We start from the raw sequence: 19,328 nt of genomic DNA on the forward strand, positions 1-19,328 counted from the left end.
CGACAATTAAACAATATCTAGATTACAATCAATAAATTTAGTGATTGCAGTGTATGGCTATGCAGAAAGGGAAACAAGGGCGGGTTCAAAGTTTCATTTCGAGCATCATACGATGGCCGTTGTGTTGATTGAATCGAGAATGTCCATTAAAGCTAATTTGTAAAACAGATCAAATATTCGACTATTATTCTAAAACCATCACTGCAAAGAGTATTCCATTTTGCGTGAATACAGTTTTGTAGCTCAAGATAAAAGATATAGGATATTTATTTGCATTTCAACAGCCTGCTTTCATCATGCTTTTACAGCACTTCAAAAACAAGAGTTTTCCGTTTGTAAAACTGCATGATTGGTTTAGATTAGCATGCATAATGCTAAAGATCGTGTCAGCAAGATCAACTCAACGAGTTCAGCAAGTTGAATTATTACCGCAGTGCAAGATACGATCAATACACGATTCTGCTATCCAAATCAGCACAAAAACAGTTCTGATATTTGCGGAACAAAGCATCATGACAGTTGATGATTTCTTTAATTTTCCCTCTTTATTACCATGGCTTTGCTATAGTAATAAGGGTTTAATTGCAGAGATTGATCAGAGCTAGAGTTTGCTATACATCTTACCACCATCCTCATTGTCATGCCCTACTCTGGTAAATACTCTCTTGCCACTCGCTGTCTTACAGAGTTTCTGGGCACTGCATTGGCCATTTTCCTGGGCGACTCGGTCATTGCCAACGAACTATTACCTTTAACAAAGGGTCATAGCATGGGCTTTGGATGGATTGCTACTGCCTTTGGCATGGCATTCACTCTTTCCATCCTTATGTTTGGCTATGCATCTGCACATGTTAATCCAGCAATGACTCTTACTTTGTTCATCATCAACAAACTGTCCTTTGTAGATTGCATCTGTCTGATTCTTTCTCAGCTTGCTGGCGGGTTTATGGGTGCTGTTGCCATGTTCATTGTCTACTTGCCTCACTTTCGCACTATTCCAGAGCCTCCTGCTTCGACTGCTTGTGGTTCTGATACTAATGCCAATGTTTTGCTACGCACCAGAGATGCCATTGATGTCGATGCCCTGCGAGTAGCTTCTTATAATACCAAATCCTCAGCATCAGCTTCCAAATCCTTCTCCGATATCCTCAAGGAAGCAAAATATTATCTAACTTCTCAATCTAGCGATTCAAAGCATGTGTTTAATTTGCTAAGTTTGGGCACATTGGATCTCGCTGGTGTCGAGGTCGCTTTCCCGGACGATCCTTTAAAGGCTTCCAGTACTACCGATCTAGAAACTCCCCAAAACCAGCATCGTCCACTCCAACGCAGACACTCGATTCAAGTCTCTGAGATGCAGCGGCGACTTCGGCGTCTTGAGGCTTCCATGGCCCCTTCTGCTTCCTCTACAGCACTCACTCGTACCCAAACAATATTTAAATCCGATTCTGCTTCTGTGCACACTGCTCATTCATCAGTGGTTTCTCCTTGCACTCATTCCGAGGACAATCTTGCCAGCAAACCAGCCGTGATCGTTTGTTCTTCGGCCACTCCTACTGATTCTCTTGCAAACGTCAAAGATGCTCGTTTTGCTCAAAACAGTGCTCGTTTCAACGCTATACTTGCGAATAAATCCTCATCCGACTCAAATCTAAATCCCACAAGCTCCAATTCTCACCCAACTAACAAACGCGACCGACACTTGGACTTTCAGGTCCTTGGCGATCTTAAAACCACTCATGCCGAAGCCTTGCATAAGGCTGCCATAAGAGCTCATCAGGCAGCCAAACTATCTGCATTTTGCAATCGTCCTGCCATATACCTTCCTATTCATAATTTTACTGTCGAGGTGATCGGCACAACCATGCTGTGTTTAGGCGCGCTGTTACTTGAACTCCGCTTCAGCATGGCTGCCACTGCTATAATAGCTACAAACACTATCCCGGCCGAAACAGTCGAGCTAGTGTTCCATAATGGTCTTGCACCCTTCTTTATTGGTATATTTATTCAAACGTGCATCTTTGCCTTGGGTGGACCTACTGGGTTTACTGCCAATCCTGCAAGAGATATTGGCCCCAGATTTGCTCACTGGATCTTGCCTGTTCCTGGTAAAGGTGCTTCTGAATGGAACTTTTGTGGCGTGGTTACTTTGGGAACCTTTTCTGGCGGTGTAGTTGCTGCCGTACTTTACATGGGCTTGAGCACCATTCCTTAATTCTCGATCATACTTGTTTCTTTTGACTTGCTATGTCAATGCGTTAATATTTATTTGTAGTCGATTCAACGTGTCATAAAATAAATAGTTCAATTGAAACTCATCAACTGTATCAGATCTTCAAAAGTGACTATGCACAGGAATCATTTGCAAAAATGCCTTGTAAATTCATGTATTCTGTTTCCTAGTCTTTTTGCCAACTGGATATGCGATGTTGAGTTATATAGCAGGCGGCTTAACCAAGTGACAATCACACACACTAGCCACATCTTCCTTGTATCGCAGAATGTATTCAGCAGCAACTTTTGATGCCGCTTTTTTTGCATCACGCTTTCCTGTTCCAATGGCTTTTCCAATGATTTTGTCGTGGCATTTGACTATGGCAACTGTCGCAGTATTTTGGATATGAGTATACCTATTCAACAATTTTTGTCAGTAAATAGTCGTTGATCCAGATCCATTAAACACATCAACACACTTACGTATACTCTACTGCAGAACACTTTAAATGTTCAGCAACCAAGTCCCGTAATTCTACGATTGAATTCTGCAAAACCACTTTTCCATCTTGTACTATCTGAGAAAAATGGTCCCACCACGGCTTGATCAATGAATTCAAAACAAATTCGTCTACTTTTTCTATACTAAATTTCGAGTCAACAAATATAGCACCAAGAATAGCTTCGTACACATCCCCACATATTTTTGGAGCAGTTGTCATGTGGGCCCAAAATATTTTTTGAATAGAGTCGGCTGGTTGAGATAAATGTTCAATCACCTGCTGAGCATAGGCATCAACAATCCAGACAGTATCGCTCTTTTTTACACGCAGCCAGTCAATCAATCCAAGGCGAATACTCACACATGCCAAAAACTGGTTACATACCATTTCCGATTTCAGATGGGATATCACGCCTGGTGAAGATGATCCCAGCTGAGTATACAAATACTTTGTAATGATAAATGACAGCACAGCGTCACCAAGAAACTCCAACCGTTGGTAATTTAAACCGCAAATTGAAAACGAAGATGAAGAATGCGTCAAGGCTTCCCACAGTATTGACTTGTCTTGAAACGTATAGTTCAAAACAGCTTCAATTCGGAGAGTAACTAGAGAATCAATGTCGCCAATAAAACGAACCAAATGGGATGGTGTCACATTGCGATGAAGCTGATATTGCGTAAAATACAATCCCCATTCGCTTTGATAATCCCGATTCAAAAGACTTCTGACAGCCTCGGACGCACCAACAATACCTCCATCAATCAAACACCCTCCAATAATGGCTTCTGTCACATCTGCTAGAATTTTTTTTGGCATGGACTGCATTGAATCGTGTCCCTTGGCTGGAGGAACCCACTGTTTGCGCGAAAACCTGGTAGTAAGAATCAGTCCTTGTAATCCAACCTCGGTTGCTCTCCGACACAACTCCAAATTTTGTTCAGCGACCATTCGTGATGTTGTCAACCATCCTTCGTCTTGAGATGGGTTCAGTGCAAACAAATGGAGAGACTGATGAATTTTAAGAAAACTGTCACCGAGAATTTCAAGTCGTTCATAACTATACGGCAAATCCGTCGATGAAGCCACCAATACCGTTTGTAGGGTTTCTATATTGATGAAAAATTGAGGTGTGTGATCTGCCATTCGATTGAGAAGGGATATTTCTTTTCCAAAATATAAATCTGTAGCAAGCAGTCGATGCCACAGCTGTCGTATTACCAAAGGCATATACAATCCCTGATATAAATGAAGTCGTTTTACTGGATATATAGTACAAAACTGTGGCAACACGTACGTTTTTACTGATGCTATACACTTTTTTTTGATCTGAACAGGATCTGGAACCTTGGTTGCGTAGATAAGACATTGGTCCTCTACAATAGGCTCTCGACACCGCAGACGAGTTTTGTAAAAGCTTTTCACGGTAGAAAACGTATTTAGGTCAGAGACGAGTGACGACGGGGTTTTGTCGTGTTGAATTTCAAGAATGGAGTATTTGCGTGAATAGTGAACTCGATCAAAAACGATCATGTCATGGTAAACTGAACGCGAAATGGTCGGATCATTAGTGATTGAAGATAAATCAGTTTGGTCGACAGTTTGACAATAACGGAGTGAGTCCCAATCAATAATGGACTCGGGGAGTATAGTGGATATGTCAATGGCTGTATTGTCAGCATATTCGGATCGAATGGGAACGCACAGCAGCGACCAATCAAGGCCTTTTTTGAACTGACTACGTAAAACTCCCGAAAAAAGATAGAAATGATATTCGAAAAACTGCGCAATCATGTCTGAAGTGAGTAAAAGCTTATGTGCCAATGCAACCACTCGAAACCGCCGCGGTTCTCCGTCAAAATTTAAATCCATGTGCTCAGTTTGAACATTTTCCACTCCACATGTGAGAATACAAAAAAGTAGAGTGGTAGTCTTGATTTCTACAGGTTTTGTCTCGTGCAGCTCATCCGAAGCTGGTTTAAAACATGTGTTCAACAAACCCGTTGTGTCAGAATTTGCTGAATCAATTTGCTGCAAGTGCACAATATGAACCCACGCATGTTCACCGTCTTTCCATGTGCCTTGTAAAGCTGTTGGGATTTTCAGAGGGTAATCGCACATGTCGATCAGTTTGGCCTTTTTTGAAGTTTCCTTTGATTTGGCAACAAATGCGCCATATTTTGTCTTGGACAAACAAGAATTGAAATGATCATCCACTTCTTGAAATTTATGCAGTAACTTTACCATTTCAAATGCCGCCAATCGTTTTGCCTTTTTAATTGTATTTGCACTCGATCCCTGTATGCCCTGACACTCTTTTCTTACCAAGTGCGGCATCTGTATGGTCACGTACATGTTAAAATCGCCATCAATGCTAGTGGTATAAACCGGTTGAGAGTCCGTGCCATTTACAGATAAAGTAGCACAATACTCTTGTAAAAACTTGATCGAGTTATAAAGATTCAATACAGCACCTGTATGTGCAATATTGTATTGGAACTTGTCAGAATCGTCAGAGTCACAGGTGAAACTAGACACGGCTTCGGGCTTTTCGTTTACGGATTGTACTAAAAGAGACTGTAGATGTGCTTCTTTTTGTTGTATGGCATGTAAAGACTGCTCTTCCTGCTGATCATCTTTATTGACCAAAACAATAAACTGCGAGCAATTTTGTCTTGCTCGTCCTCGCGATTGAATATAGCTGATCAGGGTTTGAGTTTTATCAAATCTAATAGTACATATTTACCAAGTTTAAAAATTGATCAAGCATGATAAATATGCTAAACCATAACTTGCCTGATGACAGCATTACACGACCGAATATCCAATCCCTCTTCAGCAACCTAGCATGGTTTCAAATAAAAGAGATTGAATTCAAATCAGTACATGTAGCCATATAATTCACTAAACATTGCGCATTACCTGAGTAGCTATTAAAAGATTGCAATCACCGCATCGAAACGCGGTAACAACAGATTGCTGAGTTGTAGAACTCATTCCGTTGAGTCCTCCAACTGCACGCTTTCTCTTACCATGTCCAATCAGCAGTTTTGGTTTTAGAAACTGCAGGTCTGGATGCGCGATAATCAGCATCCGAATTACACTTGCATAGGATCGTTGTTGAACAAACACGATTCCGCAAAAAGATTCGATATAGCGAAACTCGAGTAGAATGTCAATTAAACATTGTACTTTTGGAGATACAGCAAAAAAAGAAACGGGGTTGTTGGATGGGCCAAATGTGGGCGACGAAATAAATGCATGGCAGAATTTATGTATAGGCGTGGCGGTAGAAAACGCAGAGTCATTCAGCAAGCTTTCATAATTTAAAGTATCCAGCTGGTCTATATCTATATCCAAATCAGATGAATCTAAACATGTATAGCAAAAGAGATAAAAAATTAAACTATTATTAAAACTTAAAAACTATTTCAGTGGCTCTACAAAAGCATGAGTATCGTACCTTGTTCAATGCACTCATCTGGATGTGAAGGGGTATTGTCTGATTCAGCTTCCAAAAGCTGTTTTGAAAGCACCATATTGATATCCGTAGCTTGCTTCAACTTTTTAAAATAGTATACCACAATCATCTCCAACATCCGGTCTGCACACCATGGCCCCAAAACATCACAAGCAATATGAGATTCTCTCAGTTGGTCAGATATATTTTCTGCCAGCCCCGAACATTCGTATATCTTTGTATACGATTCAGACAGCTCGTAGAATGGACTATTGACAAAGTACATAACACGTTCTACTGGACTAGAAACATAGTTGGATATGCTTTCGTAAGTAGATGTAACTGCTCTACAATGTAAACTAGATTGTAGATATCTAAATACATAAACATACAAATGATTAAATCGTCTTGATATCCAAACAAGCAAAGCTCTAATTTAAAAATCAAACAAAAAACAGGCACTACTTACTTGATTGATTCTTCATTATCACCTTTTCCAAAAGCAGGCGATGCAGTTATGCCAAAAATCTTAGGTCTTATTGCTTCAGAACATAGTGCATAGTGTGTTTGCATTAATACACGGTATGGATGAAGGTTTCGTGCATGATGACACTCGTCAAACACAATCAAATTGAGCTAATCATTACATTTGAACTAGTCAGTCATTGCTAAATATGTGCATCAATCATAATAACAACACAGTTCAATTCAAGTAAGCAAACTATTTAACGCTGTAGCTCACTATTAAGCAAGTATGTTACCATGCTTATACTGATATAACCGCGATCCAGCGATGTTTTCAAAATCTCAGCAGTCATAACCATGACATCATTTTCTTCTAATGCGCACTTCCAGTATTTAAACTAAATGATTGATGTCGGTTGGTTTTAATGATATGTATCTGAATAATCTATACAATGCCTAGATAAGATCAACGATTTGAGACTTACATCATGTTTTTTCATTGAAACTCCTTCAGATGAAAATCCCGTACGCAGTTTGGAGTGCATTTTAATATACTGAGCCTGCTGGCTTACTAGAGGAATAGTGGGAACAAGCATAACACTGATTTTGCGGTTCTACAAGAGCAAATATGATTATCTACAATCACACGATAGTAAAACAGATTGGCAGAGCTCTTGATATTGAACCCCTCCCAATTAAAAAAGTACTTACAGCTGCTTCTGGAGATTGTATTGAATGCATATGCTCAATCAGCAAAAGCGCTATAAGCGTCTTTAAATTCAATCAAATGACAGTGTTACGCCAGATTCAATTAATGATGCATGCATTGAAACGCACTAGCAACAAGACATTACCTTTCCTGTCCCAGTAGGCAGTACAGCAATGATATTTTCAGCTTTAGCAAGTTCAAACAACCACAATTGGTAACTTCTTGGCTCGACTACATTTGATTGATATGATGGCGAATCTGTCGTGTCCATATCAGTTACTGATGATATCTCTTGAAAAGTCGCATTGCTATGATTGGCAGGCATCTTGGCATGTGTTTGAGCCAACAGGTTTATCGTTTCGAAATCACTCGACATATTTAAAAAGCACTGTAAAGTAAAAAAAAGGATGCATATAAAATTGACCGATTAGTTATGTGTAGCTGCTAAATGGGTAGAGGACATGAAATAGTATCATTTAGTATAATCTAATTCAAACAAGTAGCAAACCTAGCAATAGTGCAGAAATAATGATATAATTCTATTGTTTTTGGAGAAACTCTCAGTTTGACGCTCAACAGTTTTCCAAAAATTTGACAGATTGGCCTATGCGGCTAGTTATTTATAAATAGGCCCGAGTTGGTTCTTGCAGATGGTATATTTATTCAAGGATAAACCGACTATTTGGATTGAAATCCAAAGCCGCATCAAGCAGTGTTTGAACTGTTGGATACGCTTATAATAGACTTTATGTTATTCTCATACTCGGCAACAAATCCAATATGCAAGGCTTGGCTGAAAATATGCTTTTGTTTCAAGTAGATAGGGATTACATAGTACATAGTAAGCAACCAGTCTCATGAAATGATTGTCATCAGTTTACTGAACAGCATTGTGTTCACTAAGCTTTCTTCTGGTGACTAGCATGTATAATCACATTCCTGCAATCTTTGTTTTCTTGAATTAGATTCGAGCGTACGAGATTTTAGGATACAGATGGGTTTGCACAGTGCAGTCAATTTCTAATAGGAAAGCATAACCAAATATTTATGCATTGTTTATTTCAAAGCAAAATAAAGTCAATGCAAGATAAACAAGTTATATTTTACATGAATACAGCGATGAGTTTGAAACGGCATAATTGACCATTAAATTACAAATGCCAGGTCTAGTACCCAATGATAACGACCCGTAAACCAATGTGTGAACGGAATGTGGGATCCACAATGGACTAAACATCATTCTTTTCTTTACTCGAGTAATCTGTGCTCAGCCGACTGTCAAGCATAGCAAACCTGTATTGAGAATCTCATCACCAGAATTAGATACTATTCAAAAAATGTCCAAAGACGTACATGTTATGCGTAGTATTTCCAGACGACTAAATGGCTTGAATATGGAGCGTATCGAGCAGCTCGCCGATGAGCTGATTGCTATTGGAGAACGACTGGATAAGCTTGGCTTGAGACCTCAAAAACAGTCTTTATGGCAGGCAAATACTGATTTACAAAAAGTAAATGACTCGAGTGTCCATAATGACAATGGAGATTCAATCTCTAGTTTTCATGTCGATAATGCGCTCACTCCTCCATCATCGCCCAACGAGTCCATGACGTCAGTATTTCGAATGGCAGGGCAGACAGTTGGAAATATGCAGGTAAGCTACTGATGAGAATTGAAATTACCATTCAGCTGCCTGTCATTCCTAATCATTGTCATGTTCTCAATCTGCTGTTGGAATTGTGGCTTAATGTTTTTATTGATTTGGCGCAATCCCTGTAAATTATGCACAATTAAATAGCAAATCGATGCGTTGGTTCAGCTCATGCGACTAGTTGCTGCCATTGGACAAAACCTTGTCGTATACCAGTGTGCACCATCATCTGTCTTGATTGACCTGATATTCGTGATTTGCACGGCAGTCTCTCAAAACCAGACAGACGCTCTTTGTGAGCAGATCCCATCCATCCAACAACAGTTGCTAGCAGAAGCTAGTTTAATATTGGAAAATCCCTTTTTTAGTATCAACTCGGCAGCTAAATCAGTCAATGTAAAGACAAGTATCCGCAGAAGATCAAGATTACCTACAATGAATGAACACGACTCATCACCGAGTAATGATGAATGTTGTACTTATCCCAGTCCATCAGCCAATAATCAAGACAGGTGTGATACGCCCCTAACACTTGCTGTTCATATCGAGTCGGTATTGACTCTTTCAGACTTGCTAAAACCAGTACACGTTGGACTTCATCTGGCAATGTACGTGAATCGTCGTACACCATCAACGCTTGCTCATGTATACAATGCTTACAACAACTGGTGCTCGTTCACAGTTTTTTCTCCAATACTGTGGATTAAAGGTGCTGCTGGATCTGGAAAGTCTGTTGCTCTTGCTTATCTGTTTGATAATATGTTCAAACACTGTCAATACCCACCTGTAATCTCTCCTTTTCAAGCAGGAATGGCTTCGCCCACAAAATATACTAGGCGTCCAACTCAAAGTGAAGCTTCTGATACAATCTTGACCGATCCTATAGAGTATCTTGTTGCTTACTTTAGCTGCAGTTTTGATCCCTCTCGTCGCAGATTAGCATCAACCCTTCTTTGTACTGTTGCATTTCAACTTGCTACTCAAAACTCGAAATTCTTGCATGGGATTAGTTTAACTGATTCACTCGACACCAATCTTCAAGATCTTATGGACAGATTGCTGGTTCGTCCGATGCGTCAACTTAATCCTCACACCACCAAGGTATTTGTCTTTATCGACGACATTGACATGTTGGACGATTCAGATGAATTGATGCAATATATCCAAGCTATTAGCAAGAATCCAGCACAATCCTACATTCACTTTGTCATCACCACCAAAATGTATGCTGAAAAAAGATGGCTAGATATATCATTGACTAGTATTTTGGATTTGGGCATCAAAGAATACCTTGAAATTCGAGATCATGATGTTGCTACTTATGTTTCATCCGAGCTTATTGCTATTCAGCCTTTGACAAAACTGAATGCTGAAGATGCTGGCGAGCTTGCTGCATTGGTAAATCGCCAAGCAAACACATCATTTAGGTCTGCAGTTCTTATCATGATGAATATCAGGCTGGCGGCTATAACATGCAATTTAAAAAAAACAGGCGACAATAGGTTATACTTGCACAAATCAGTCACAGCCGGAAACGTGCATCTTTTTGATGAATATTTGCTCGAAATTAGTCAAATACTAAACGTTGTGATCGTCAAGTCGTTACTGCAAATCATACCATATACGATTCGAGTAGTGAATACTGATCTTGTTGCTGAATTGATGATGTATGGGTTTGGATGTGCATTACAACCAGCAATCATTGAGCATCATTTTGGGTGGATCAGCGCTGCGATCAACTTTAGTCAGAACGGTCAGCATGCGGAAACACTTTGTAGATTGATTGAATCTCCAGATTCAAAGTTTCATGTTGTTTCTGAAGAGGCTCACTATATCCTTGTTGTTGCATGCCTACGTCGTCTGTCACAAAATCGATTGGAAATGGATATGCATCGACCCGATACGCTTTTTGCGTATGCATCAATGCACTGGCATGAACATATGGCTCGAAGCCACCCCGACTCTGAAATAGCCACATTTGTGTTTGGATTTCTCACCTCACCTGGATTGATGTATTATTTAGAAACACTTTCATCAATGGACATGCTTCTTACTGCCAAATCTGCATTTCGTACCATCATGTTGTAAGTTTTTGTAAATATTGGTAATTTACAATGTATTTCTGTTCAAGATTCTAGAGTACTCATAAAACTGCTACCATGGATAAATTCAAACTTTAAAATTAAAAAGATATGTATCTAAACTGTCAGATAGGAAGCTTGCCGACCGAATAGCGACATATACTCGCGATATCGACTTTATTGTGTCCAACTTTGCTGACATGCTTGTCACCACTCCAGCAGAGATATTTCGCTCAGTTTTGGTATTCACTCCACCTGCAAACGTTATTCGCCGTGCTTTGGGCACTTCATATTTAGCTCCACACCATGGCGTGTTGACTGATGGATTGCTTTCACATGTCGGAACAATCAGTGCCATGGTACTTGCCATGGATACGAAAAACGAATGGGGCACGGCAGCAAGGCTAAACACTATTGGTTCGGCTGAAGGAGACTTGTATACTGGCAGTATAGATGGTCAAATCATGTCATGGGATGTATTGACTATGAAGCATGTTCGGACATTTACATCGTCCAAGTTTATTTTTGGTACAAAAGATAAAAAACCCAAACTGGACGTATTGGCCATTGCTGTTCAACGAAAACTGTCGCTGATGGTAACGGGACATGCTGATTTTCTGGCTCGGTTGTGGGATACATTGACTGGGAAGCTGATACACATTCTTCAAGGCCATAAAGGTGCTGTCACTGGTGTTGTGTTTGGTGCCGATGGTAATGAAGTGATCACTGGAAGTCAAGATAAAACTGCTCGTATATGGGATGTAAAAAGTGGTGAACAGCTGCAAATAATTGATCGATCAATGCCTGCTGAAGCCCAAATGGATAACAAGGAATTTATGCTGCAATTTGACACGATTGGAACAATGCGAATGAGATTGAATGCGGATACGATTACGACGATCCAGCATGGAGTGAATGTACACGTAAGACGAACTGACGGTGCTGTATTTGTTTCTCAATCAGTCGATGCATATTCATCAGCAATTTCCAAAAGTACTGATATAGCTGTGAATGAAACCATGCCGGTGGTGTATCTTCCCCTGAGTTTGCGCGACTTGGCACTAGCAGTTGCACTACCAAGCGTGATTCCTGGTCAATTGTGTTTATGGCTGTTTACCAAACTTGGATTTTTGACGATTGTTGGATTGCCGGATACTGGAGGAGCAATAGCATGTATGTATAAGAGTATGCAAGCAGTGGGTCCAAAAGTGTCGAGCATGGTTGGTGCTAGACCATCATTTGAATTTATGGAATCGGAAACGGACCATAGTTTAGAGGGAACTAAAAAAGTTCAATATAGTAGTAGTAGCTATGGTATGTTGACTTGCAACTTGCTACATGTCTGATTTCGAATATTGTATTTACTAATAGACATGTGTGCTTTATGATTTGTAAAAGAAGCCGTAACTGATCTTGCTGCAATCTCCAATACTGCTCACATCAAATCAGAAAAACAGGCTGAAATGTTTTATTCTCTGCTCACACCTCAATCTTTCCCACAAAAAGCAGCGCCAATATCGTCAAATTTAGCACCAGTCACTACCGAAAGAGTTATTGATCAAATTGCTTCAGATACACGCTCCATCCAACCCATGAGCATCTCAAAGCCTGCAGAAAGTAGATTTAAGATTGTTGATGCGGTATCATCCGTTCTCACATCCAAAAAGGCAAGCGAGCATAAGCTTTTTGCAGAGCCTTTGAAAATCAATGCGACTGATGTCATGCCTAAATCCACAATTCCAACTCAAGCCATTGCTTCGGTGGATGCTTCCATCAGTGATCAAATGATCCAAACCAAATTAGCCACTACTGTAGTTTCTAAAACTTCAAAGCAGCCTCAAGCAGCTATTGTTAAATCACCAAAACGGCAATCGTACTCAATGGCTAAACCAAATGCTCAACAGATTTCTATGCCAAATAGAACGTATTCGCAACAACTTCCGCCTAAACCAATGTACTATGATCCAAAATCGCTTCCATTTTATGGGCCGCAACCAACAGTTCCAAAGCAACCACTATCATATCACACATCAACACTAGCTCGCTCAGCGACTCATTCACATTTTGTTGAACCAGGTAGGTTGCACAAACTGATTTATTTTGTTAAACCTTTATTAACGGAATATTTATTTAGCTAAAGCCTATCGACCTCCGTTTGCTGTACATCGGCCAATACTATCAGATAATTCGACTCAAGTGATGCATCTGTTACCTTCACAGCCGCCACATGCATATCAAAATATGCCACAACCTCATCATCAGCCTTTTCCCTATATACAGCAGCATCCCATGTCTAGACCACCTCAGCCATATATGCACACGCGACCTCTTCCTGTACGTGCATCTCGACCCACATCTCAGCTTGAATTTACCTCGGCTGAAGATCCAATGCGTCTATATCCAGCTCATCATCTGAACCAACGGGCTAGTCTTCCAGCACACGCCTTTTCGTTACAGCATCATTACAATAACAACCAAGTTTATTTTCAGCAGCAAAACACAAATCAGTTTACTGAGCAGACACATCAGCCACCATTCCATAGTATTAGACCACAGATGCAGTATCAGAGCAAATCTGGCACGATTGAGCCTGATGTTTCCTTATCTACACCAGTACCATTGGCTATGCAGGCTGATACATCTATTACACATGATATGCCAGTTTTACCAATAGCAACTCCGACTTCAATCCAATCAGATTGCCCTTCAATTGAAAAATTTAAAGATACACAACCAGTTGACAAGGTGGAAAAAATCAAGCATAGTTGGCAAGGAAAGATTGAGCAATCTCGGCCATTGCCTATTCGGCAAGTTGGTATGTCCATTTCAACTGACTCATCTCTTGTTGGTGTTGAATTGAACCCTATGTATGCACCTATAGATGAGATTTCAGGCACATTGATGGCTGATCGTAAAACTAAGCGGCATGATGCTAACCTCGATAACACAGAAGATTCTTTTGATGGCGATGGAATGGACAAAGATGAAGGTGAATCTTTTAAACAAAGTAGTTCTAAAAAGGGAGTATTGGACAGATATAGTCAGCAGGGAATTCTTTCATCATTTTTGGGTAAACTAAGTATAGTACCAAAAGCTTCAAAATAAAACATCATTGAATGTTTTACAACCATATTGACCTCAAATGCACCACTAAATAAAGTGTATAATAAACATATAGTGCCATGACATGATTGTTGTCAATGTACTGAACAATATTGTTTTTTGAACTCTGGTTTTTTTAGTGATTGAGAAAACAATAGTTGCATTCCTGTGATCCTTGTTTTGTTGAACTAAAATTAGAACGCGAATGTATGAGTGCATACAGAGTTGTATTGGCAAGATTAGAACCCAATATCTGGATTGCAATGAATGAATACGGGTTCAAACTTGTTCATACAATACATGACTATACTAAAAAAGTAGAAAGTGTAGATTCAAAACCATAATCTAATCTTGTGTGGGTCGTAGGATGATTGTTGTATTGAAGACTGATTAAGAGAGCAGTGAATGCTAGTGTACCAAGACCTTCTAAATGATGGTATTTGTAGAATGTTTTTAAATGCACATCTTATTTTTAACAACATCCCATTTTACGATGTTGCAGACTCCCTGATTAGACATGGTCTGCCAATCGTTTACAAACAGCAATGTCGTGAGGTCGAGCCACATTTCGTCATCTCTAAATTCTGCATAAAATGACTTTGGTATAATAAAAATGGATGTTTGAGCAATTCCAAACACGGAATGTGTTGAACAAGCAGTCGAATTCCAGCAAGAAAACGCAATGAATATTTGGCAATTGTTTATTCTTGAGCCAAATAGTGACTACAAGATAAATACAAGCGCTTCATTTTATGCGAGCGCGGCCACAGTTGTATTTTAAACATTAATTGTTTGAAACCCAAGTGGGAACAAACCGAATTTAGTGTAATGAATTAATGCTAATGAATTATAGCTGGTACCCATTCGTATAGTTACCTGGGTTATACTTGGCTAAAAAAGGCAATCTATAAGCATTCCACACCAATGTGAAACCCTTGTGCTTTGTAATACAAAAGCCTGCATCAGAATGTACGGATAATGCTCAAGAGTCGATACATTGTATTTGCATAAAGGATGCTTAGTACTGAATACGGTTCTCAACATGGTAAGACAGACAATAAAATGACAGTTGCTCATGCTAAAGTTACAAGAGCCAATGAATAGAAAGTATTTGTGACATGACAAATGGACAGCGTGTTAGCCACGCCGGTATCAATTATTATTAACGGCTTAAAACTCTTTTAGATAAACCAGGTTGCAAAAACAAATCGCTCAATAAGCAGTAGCGAACTATGGCTAAACATTTGTAAAACAAAAGCATTAGCAAATCATCACGAGTGTTGGCAGTTATCTTCGCTAGCAACTTTTTACCTTTTTATTACCAGGAACTGCTACTGTTAGTGCGACCACTGCCTGCATTGCTGAATTGGACTCACTAATACACATGTCTGAAAGCATATCAAAAAGAAGGAGAGTCTTCAAAGCATGCAAGTCTTGCAAAGAAAAGGTCCGGATATTCCATGAATTATTCCACTAGAAAATCACATCCATGTTCATATGCCATCAATAGTTAAATAAATGGCAAACTATTTGTATGAGCCTGTTTATTTGAGGGTGCATCCAAGACTGTTTATACATGCCTGCATTACTGCTATTCCAGTTATGCACTTTTAACCTAATTATGTGCTAACCTAATTCATTTATTAATTCATGACATTTATAAACTGCAACGATCAATGGACTAACTGGACCCTGCTTAATGTTATCATGACGGTTGCTACTGGACTGCTCTTGTATTTAAACTTTTTAACGGCAATGGAATGGATTCGTGCAATAGAGGATTTCATGCTCTGAAACCACTCCTGTTTGCAAACAATGCGACAACCAACAGCTTTGCTGTATATATGAGCATCAGCTGCCATTATCCACGCCTGGCTTACCCACTCTGGATTGGAAACAATGTCTGGATTTATCTTGCAGTCAGCATCATGCTTCATACTCATCTTCTGTCCAACCTCGTTCACAAGGAGCGCATTCCAATCCCAGCTCACTGCAGTATGACTTGTCTGGAATCTCTAACTTGACTGCTCTCCAATATGGAACTCCTGCAACGCCATCACTATCTGCTTATCCCACTGCTGTTACTTGCGATATGCTTTCATCTGCCGAAGCATTACAACATACTCTGCCAGTACCTTCATCTTCTGCAGCACCAACTAGCACGTCACATTCGACTCGAAAAACGTTGTCCAAGTTGTTGGAAAAAGTCGGATCACTCGAGAGTCGTGTTGGAGCTCTTGTCCAGATTGCTGATTCAAAGAATGGTATCTCCAATGCACAGCTACCAAAGCAGCAACCACCTATTCAGCCCAGTACATTCGTGAAATCACCAACTGAGTTGGAATTGGCTAGAAAATCCATGCCTAGTCACGACTCTCCAAGTATTTTAGATAAATACTCGGATAGCGTTAATAGTAGTAATTCACTGCATGTTCAACATGAGCAGTTGCAACACGCCAAGACTTCTGTCGACATGCTTTCCTATTCACACTCTTCACTGACTGAATCCAAGCCATTGAGTCACGCTTCACTATCTTCTAATCAGCAGCATCTAAATTGCTCACAATCGCAAGCTTTTCAACCCGAAAAACTACTTTCAAATTCCCAAGAGCAGTCACAAAATCAACTTGAATCTAAACCTCAAGTATATTCTTCATTGGAAGCTTTATTTCAACAGCAAACACAACCTGCATATCAAGAAAAAATACCATGCCAAGAGCAGCAAGATTCATTTACTCCTGCTTCTATCCCATTCGTGCAACACGACATACGTCAGATGCAGCAAGAAGATGCATATCATGACAGTGTTCAATCCTCACTGCATCATCAAAAATCTCATTACTATACCCCTAAACAAGGTCCGCTTCAGCAACAATCGCCTGCATTCACGCATCTAAGCTCCAGCACAAGTTATAGTGCCCAATTAGATACCTCAACCAACCAACAAAAAAAGGTAGGTTTAACTACAGTGGCTGCTTCATCCCTGTACATGTCACCTTTAGATTTCCTAACAGAGGCATCGACTACTTCACAAATCACTGCCGTGGAAGAATTCCAGTCACCTCAGCATGTGACTTCTATCACACCTGTTAGTGGAATTATGCCATCGTCCATGGCAGATCATACTAATAACACACCATTGATGCCAAATATATCAGCATCAAACATTTTGCAGCTCGGTGTAAGTGCGACCAGCAGTATACTACGCGAAATGAATGGCGAGTCCAGCAGTTCTAATTTACACAATAGTTTAAATCATGGCATTGCTTCGTTTGAATTTAATATTTCTCCAAGTCCCACTACCCAGCAAATCAAAAACAATATTGCTGTATCTAAAAACAATATATCAGCTAGGAAAGAAAAATATGCTTCTGCTACCACAAGCAAGCCTATTCACGATCTTTCGCTCAATTCCAGCCAACCTCTCCTTTCACATTCTATGCCAACTTTTTCAATACTAGATCAAATTGTCAATTCCACACCACTGCAGAGTTCGTTCACCACGCTTTGTCACACACCCAGTCTGTTTTCTCAGACTGAGCCGCTGCTTGCTTTAATGAAAGCATCATCTCCTCAACCTGCGCATGCTTCTACCACTACTCCTCACACTCAACCCATTAAACAAATGGCCATAGAAAACATGTTTACCAAGCCCTACTGCGTGCCTGCAGATATAAGCACGTCTAAACTGATTTCTGTGTTTTTCAAACACATGTGGCCAGAATTTCCTTTATTGACACAGGACCAATTCTTGGCAAGTGATATGGTCAACTCAGAGTTGCTAATGCTGTCAATATACTGCAATGCTTCCAAATATATCGATCCACCCAATGAAGACCCAAATGGAGATCCAGCTACGTTTGTTTCTCGTGTAAATGCAGGCGACAAATACTATTACAAGGCGATTCCTTTACTAGGAAAGGCTATTATGCAGACTCCATCATACGAACTCATTCTAGCCATGATGTATTTATCTTCATATGCGGCAGCATCAGGTCTGTTTACCGGTGGATGTGTTTTGTTTGCGTCAGCAGTTCGATACGCACAACTCATTGGGCTGGATAATGAGCGCCAAAATTCAGAATCATTTAAATGGTCTACAGAAGAGCGCGAGTTTCGGCGGCGGATATGGTGGACGATTTACGAATTAGATCGATATTCATCCCAGTCTGGCCACATGCCTATGCTGATTACAAATTCCACACCATTGAACACACCTTTTCCTTCGCCAGATAAACTAGTGCATTTGGTTACCCCAGCTACTTCAGGGTCATATGGCACTACTTTGAATACCTACACCCATCAACCCAGCAGAATATCAGAAGTATCGGCACAATCCGTTATTTCATTCGATTCGGGTCCCATTTTCCCCAGCATTTCATCGTACCGTTTATCCGTCATGGTTATTTCTACCAAAGTGTACCATTTGATTATGAACGAGAATGACGCAGCTTGTGATTCAATGATGCTTTACGATACGAATGTATTTGCTGAACGTCGATCAAGCATTTCAAAAGAGCTGATGTTGTTTAGACAGACACTACCGGATTGGATTATAAACGTTCAAGATTATGCTAGCTACACGAATAATGCCACAGTAGGAAATCTTCGACTTCCTTGTGGTGTTTCTATGGGTAGCACCACATCGGTACAACTCGCAGGTGCGACAGTGTGGGCATTTTACCATCACACGTACATTTCACTCTTTATGTCAAATTTCTATTCCATGTACGAGCTTGGCTTGTTTGATAAGATTCACAAGGACGCAACCTTTGCTTCCTCACTTGAAGCCGCATTAGAAGTCTATGAAATCACTCGATGGTTGATGCGTGTTAGCATGCATCTTTCTGATCCTCCGCCTTCGCTCTGTAAAGCCATTGCATCATCAGCCTGTGTCATTCACCTAGCACATACAATTGGATTTATGGGTATTACAAGCGATATGCGCAACGAGGTGTTGACAGTGTTTGAAGCAAGGTTGAAAACTATGATGAGATTTTGGGTTTGGCCTGGACAAGCTTTACAAATTGTGATGGCGATTCGACACAATACGTTTGAGATGAATTCTCGCACATTGGTTTGGGTTTGAGCTCTATTCTTCTTGTAGAGTTTATTTTGGATCTCTTCCAAAACACAATAAAG

General features: G+C 40.1%; 4 protein-coding genes across 4 annotated transcripts; 3 read left to right on the plus strand and 1 right to left on the minus strand.

Annotated features, from left to right (window-relative positions):
- The first annotated feature begins 576 nt into the window (after nt 1–576).
- BATDEDRAFT_36652 (uncharacterized protein) lies at nt 577–2,317 on the plus strand. The gene has a single exon (XM_006676796.1). The coding sequence runs from the start codon at nt 641–643 to the stop codon at nt 2,213–2,215; it is 1,575 nt and encodes a 524-aa protein (XP_006676859.1). The 5' UTR covers nt 577–640; the 3' UTR covers nt 2,216–2,317.
- A 117-nt stretch (nt 2,318–2,434) lies between these two features.
- Nucleotides 2,435–7,727, minus strand: BATDEDRAFT_23044 (uncharacterized protein; the record flags this gene model as incomplete). The annotated part of the gene is made up of 10 exons (XM_006676628.1): nt 2,435–2,630; nt 2,698–5,445; nt 5,535–5,560; nt 5,640–6,088; nt 6,181–6,551; nt 6,647–6,813; nt 6,939–7,040; nt 7,128–7,256; nt 7,354–7,413; nt 7,497–7,727. 10 exons carry the CDS (start codon nt 7,725–7,727, stop codon nt 2,435–2,437), a joined length of 4,479 nt encoding a protein of 1,492 aa, XP_006676691.1.
- Nucleotides 7,728–11,569: 3,842 nt separating this feature from the next.
- Nucleotides 11,570–11,866, plus strand: BATDEDRAFT_9749 (uncharacterized protein; the record flags this gene model as incomplete). The annotated part of the gene is made up of 1 exon (XM_006676481.1): nt 11,570–11,866. A coding segment is annotated over one exon (297 nt), but the record flags the coding sequence as incomplete, so codon positions are not given.
- Nucleotides 11,867–16,278: 4,412 nt separating this feature from the next.
- Nucleotides 16,279–19,275, plus strand: BATDEDRAFT_86662 (uncharacterized protein; the record flags this gene model as incomplete). Its single annotated transcript, XM_006676881.1, has 1 exon — nt 16,279–19,275. One exon carries the CDS (start codon nt 16,279–16,281, stop codon nt 19,273–19,275), a length of 2,997 nt encoding a protein of 998 aa, XP_006676944.1.
- Nucleotides 19,276–19,328: the final 53 nt, after the last annotated feature.

This window comes from Batrachochytrium dendrobatidis (assembly GCF_000203795.2).
Source record: "Batrachochytrium dendrobatidis JAM81 unplaced genomic scaffold BATDEscaffold_2, whole genome shotgun sequence".
Classification (NCBI taxonomy): Eukaryota; Fungi; Chytridiomycota; class Chytridiomycetes; order Rhizophydiales; genus Batrachochytrium; species Batrachochytrium dendrobatidis.

Coding starts and splice junctions, on each gene's coding strand:
- BATDEDRAFT_36652 (XM_006676796.1), top strand. CDS start 641: ATGCCCTACTCTGGTAAATACTCTCTTGCCACTCGCTGTCTTACAGAG.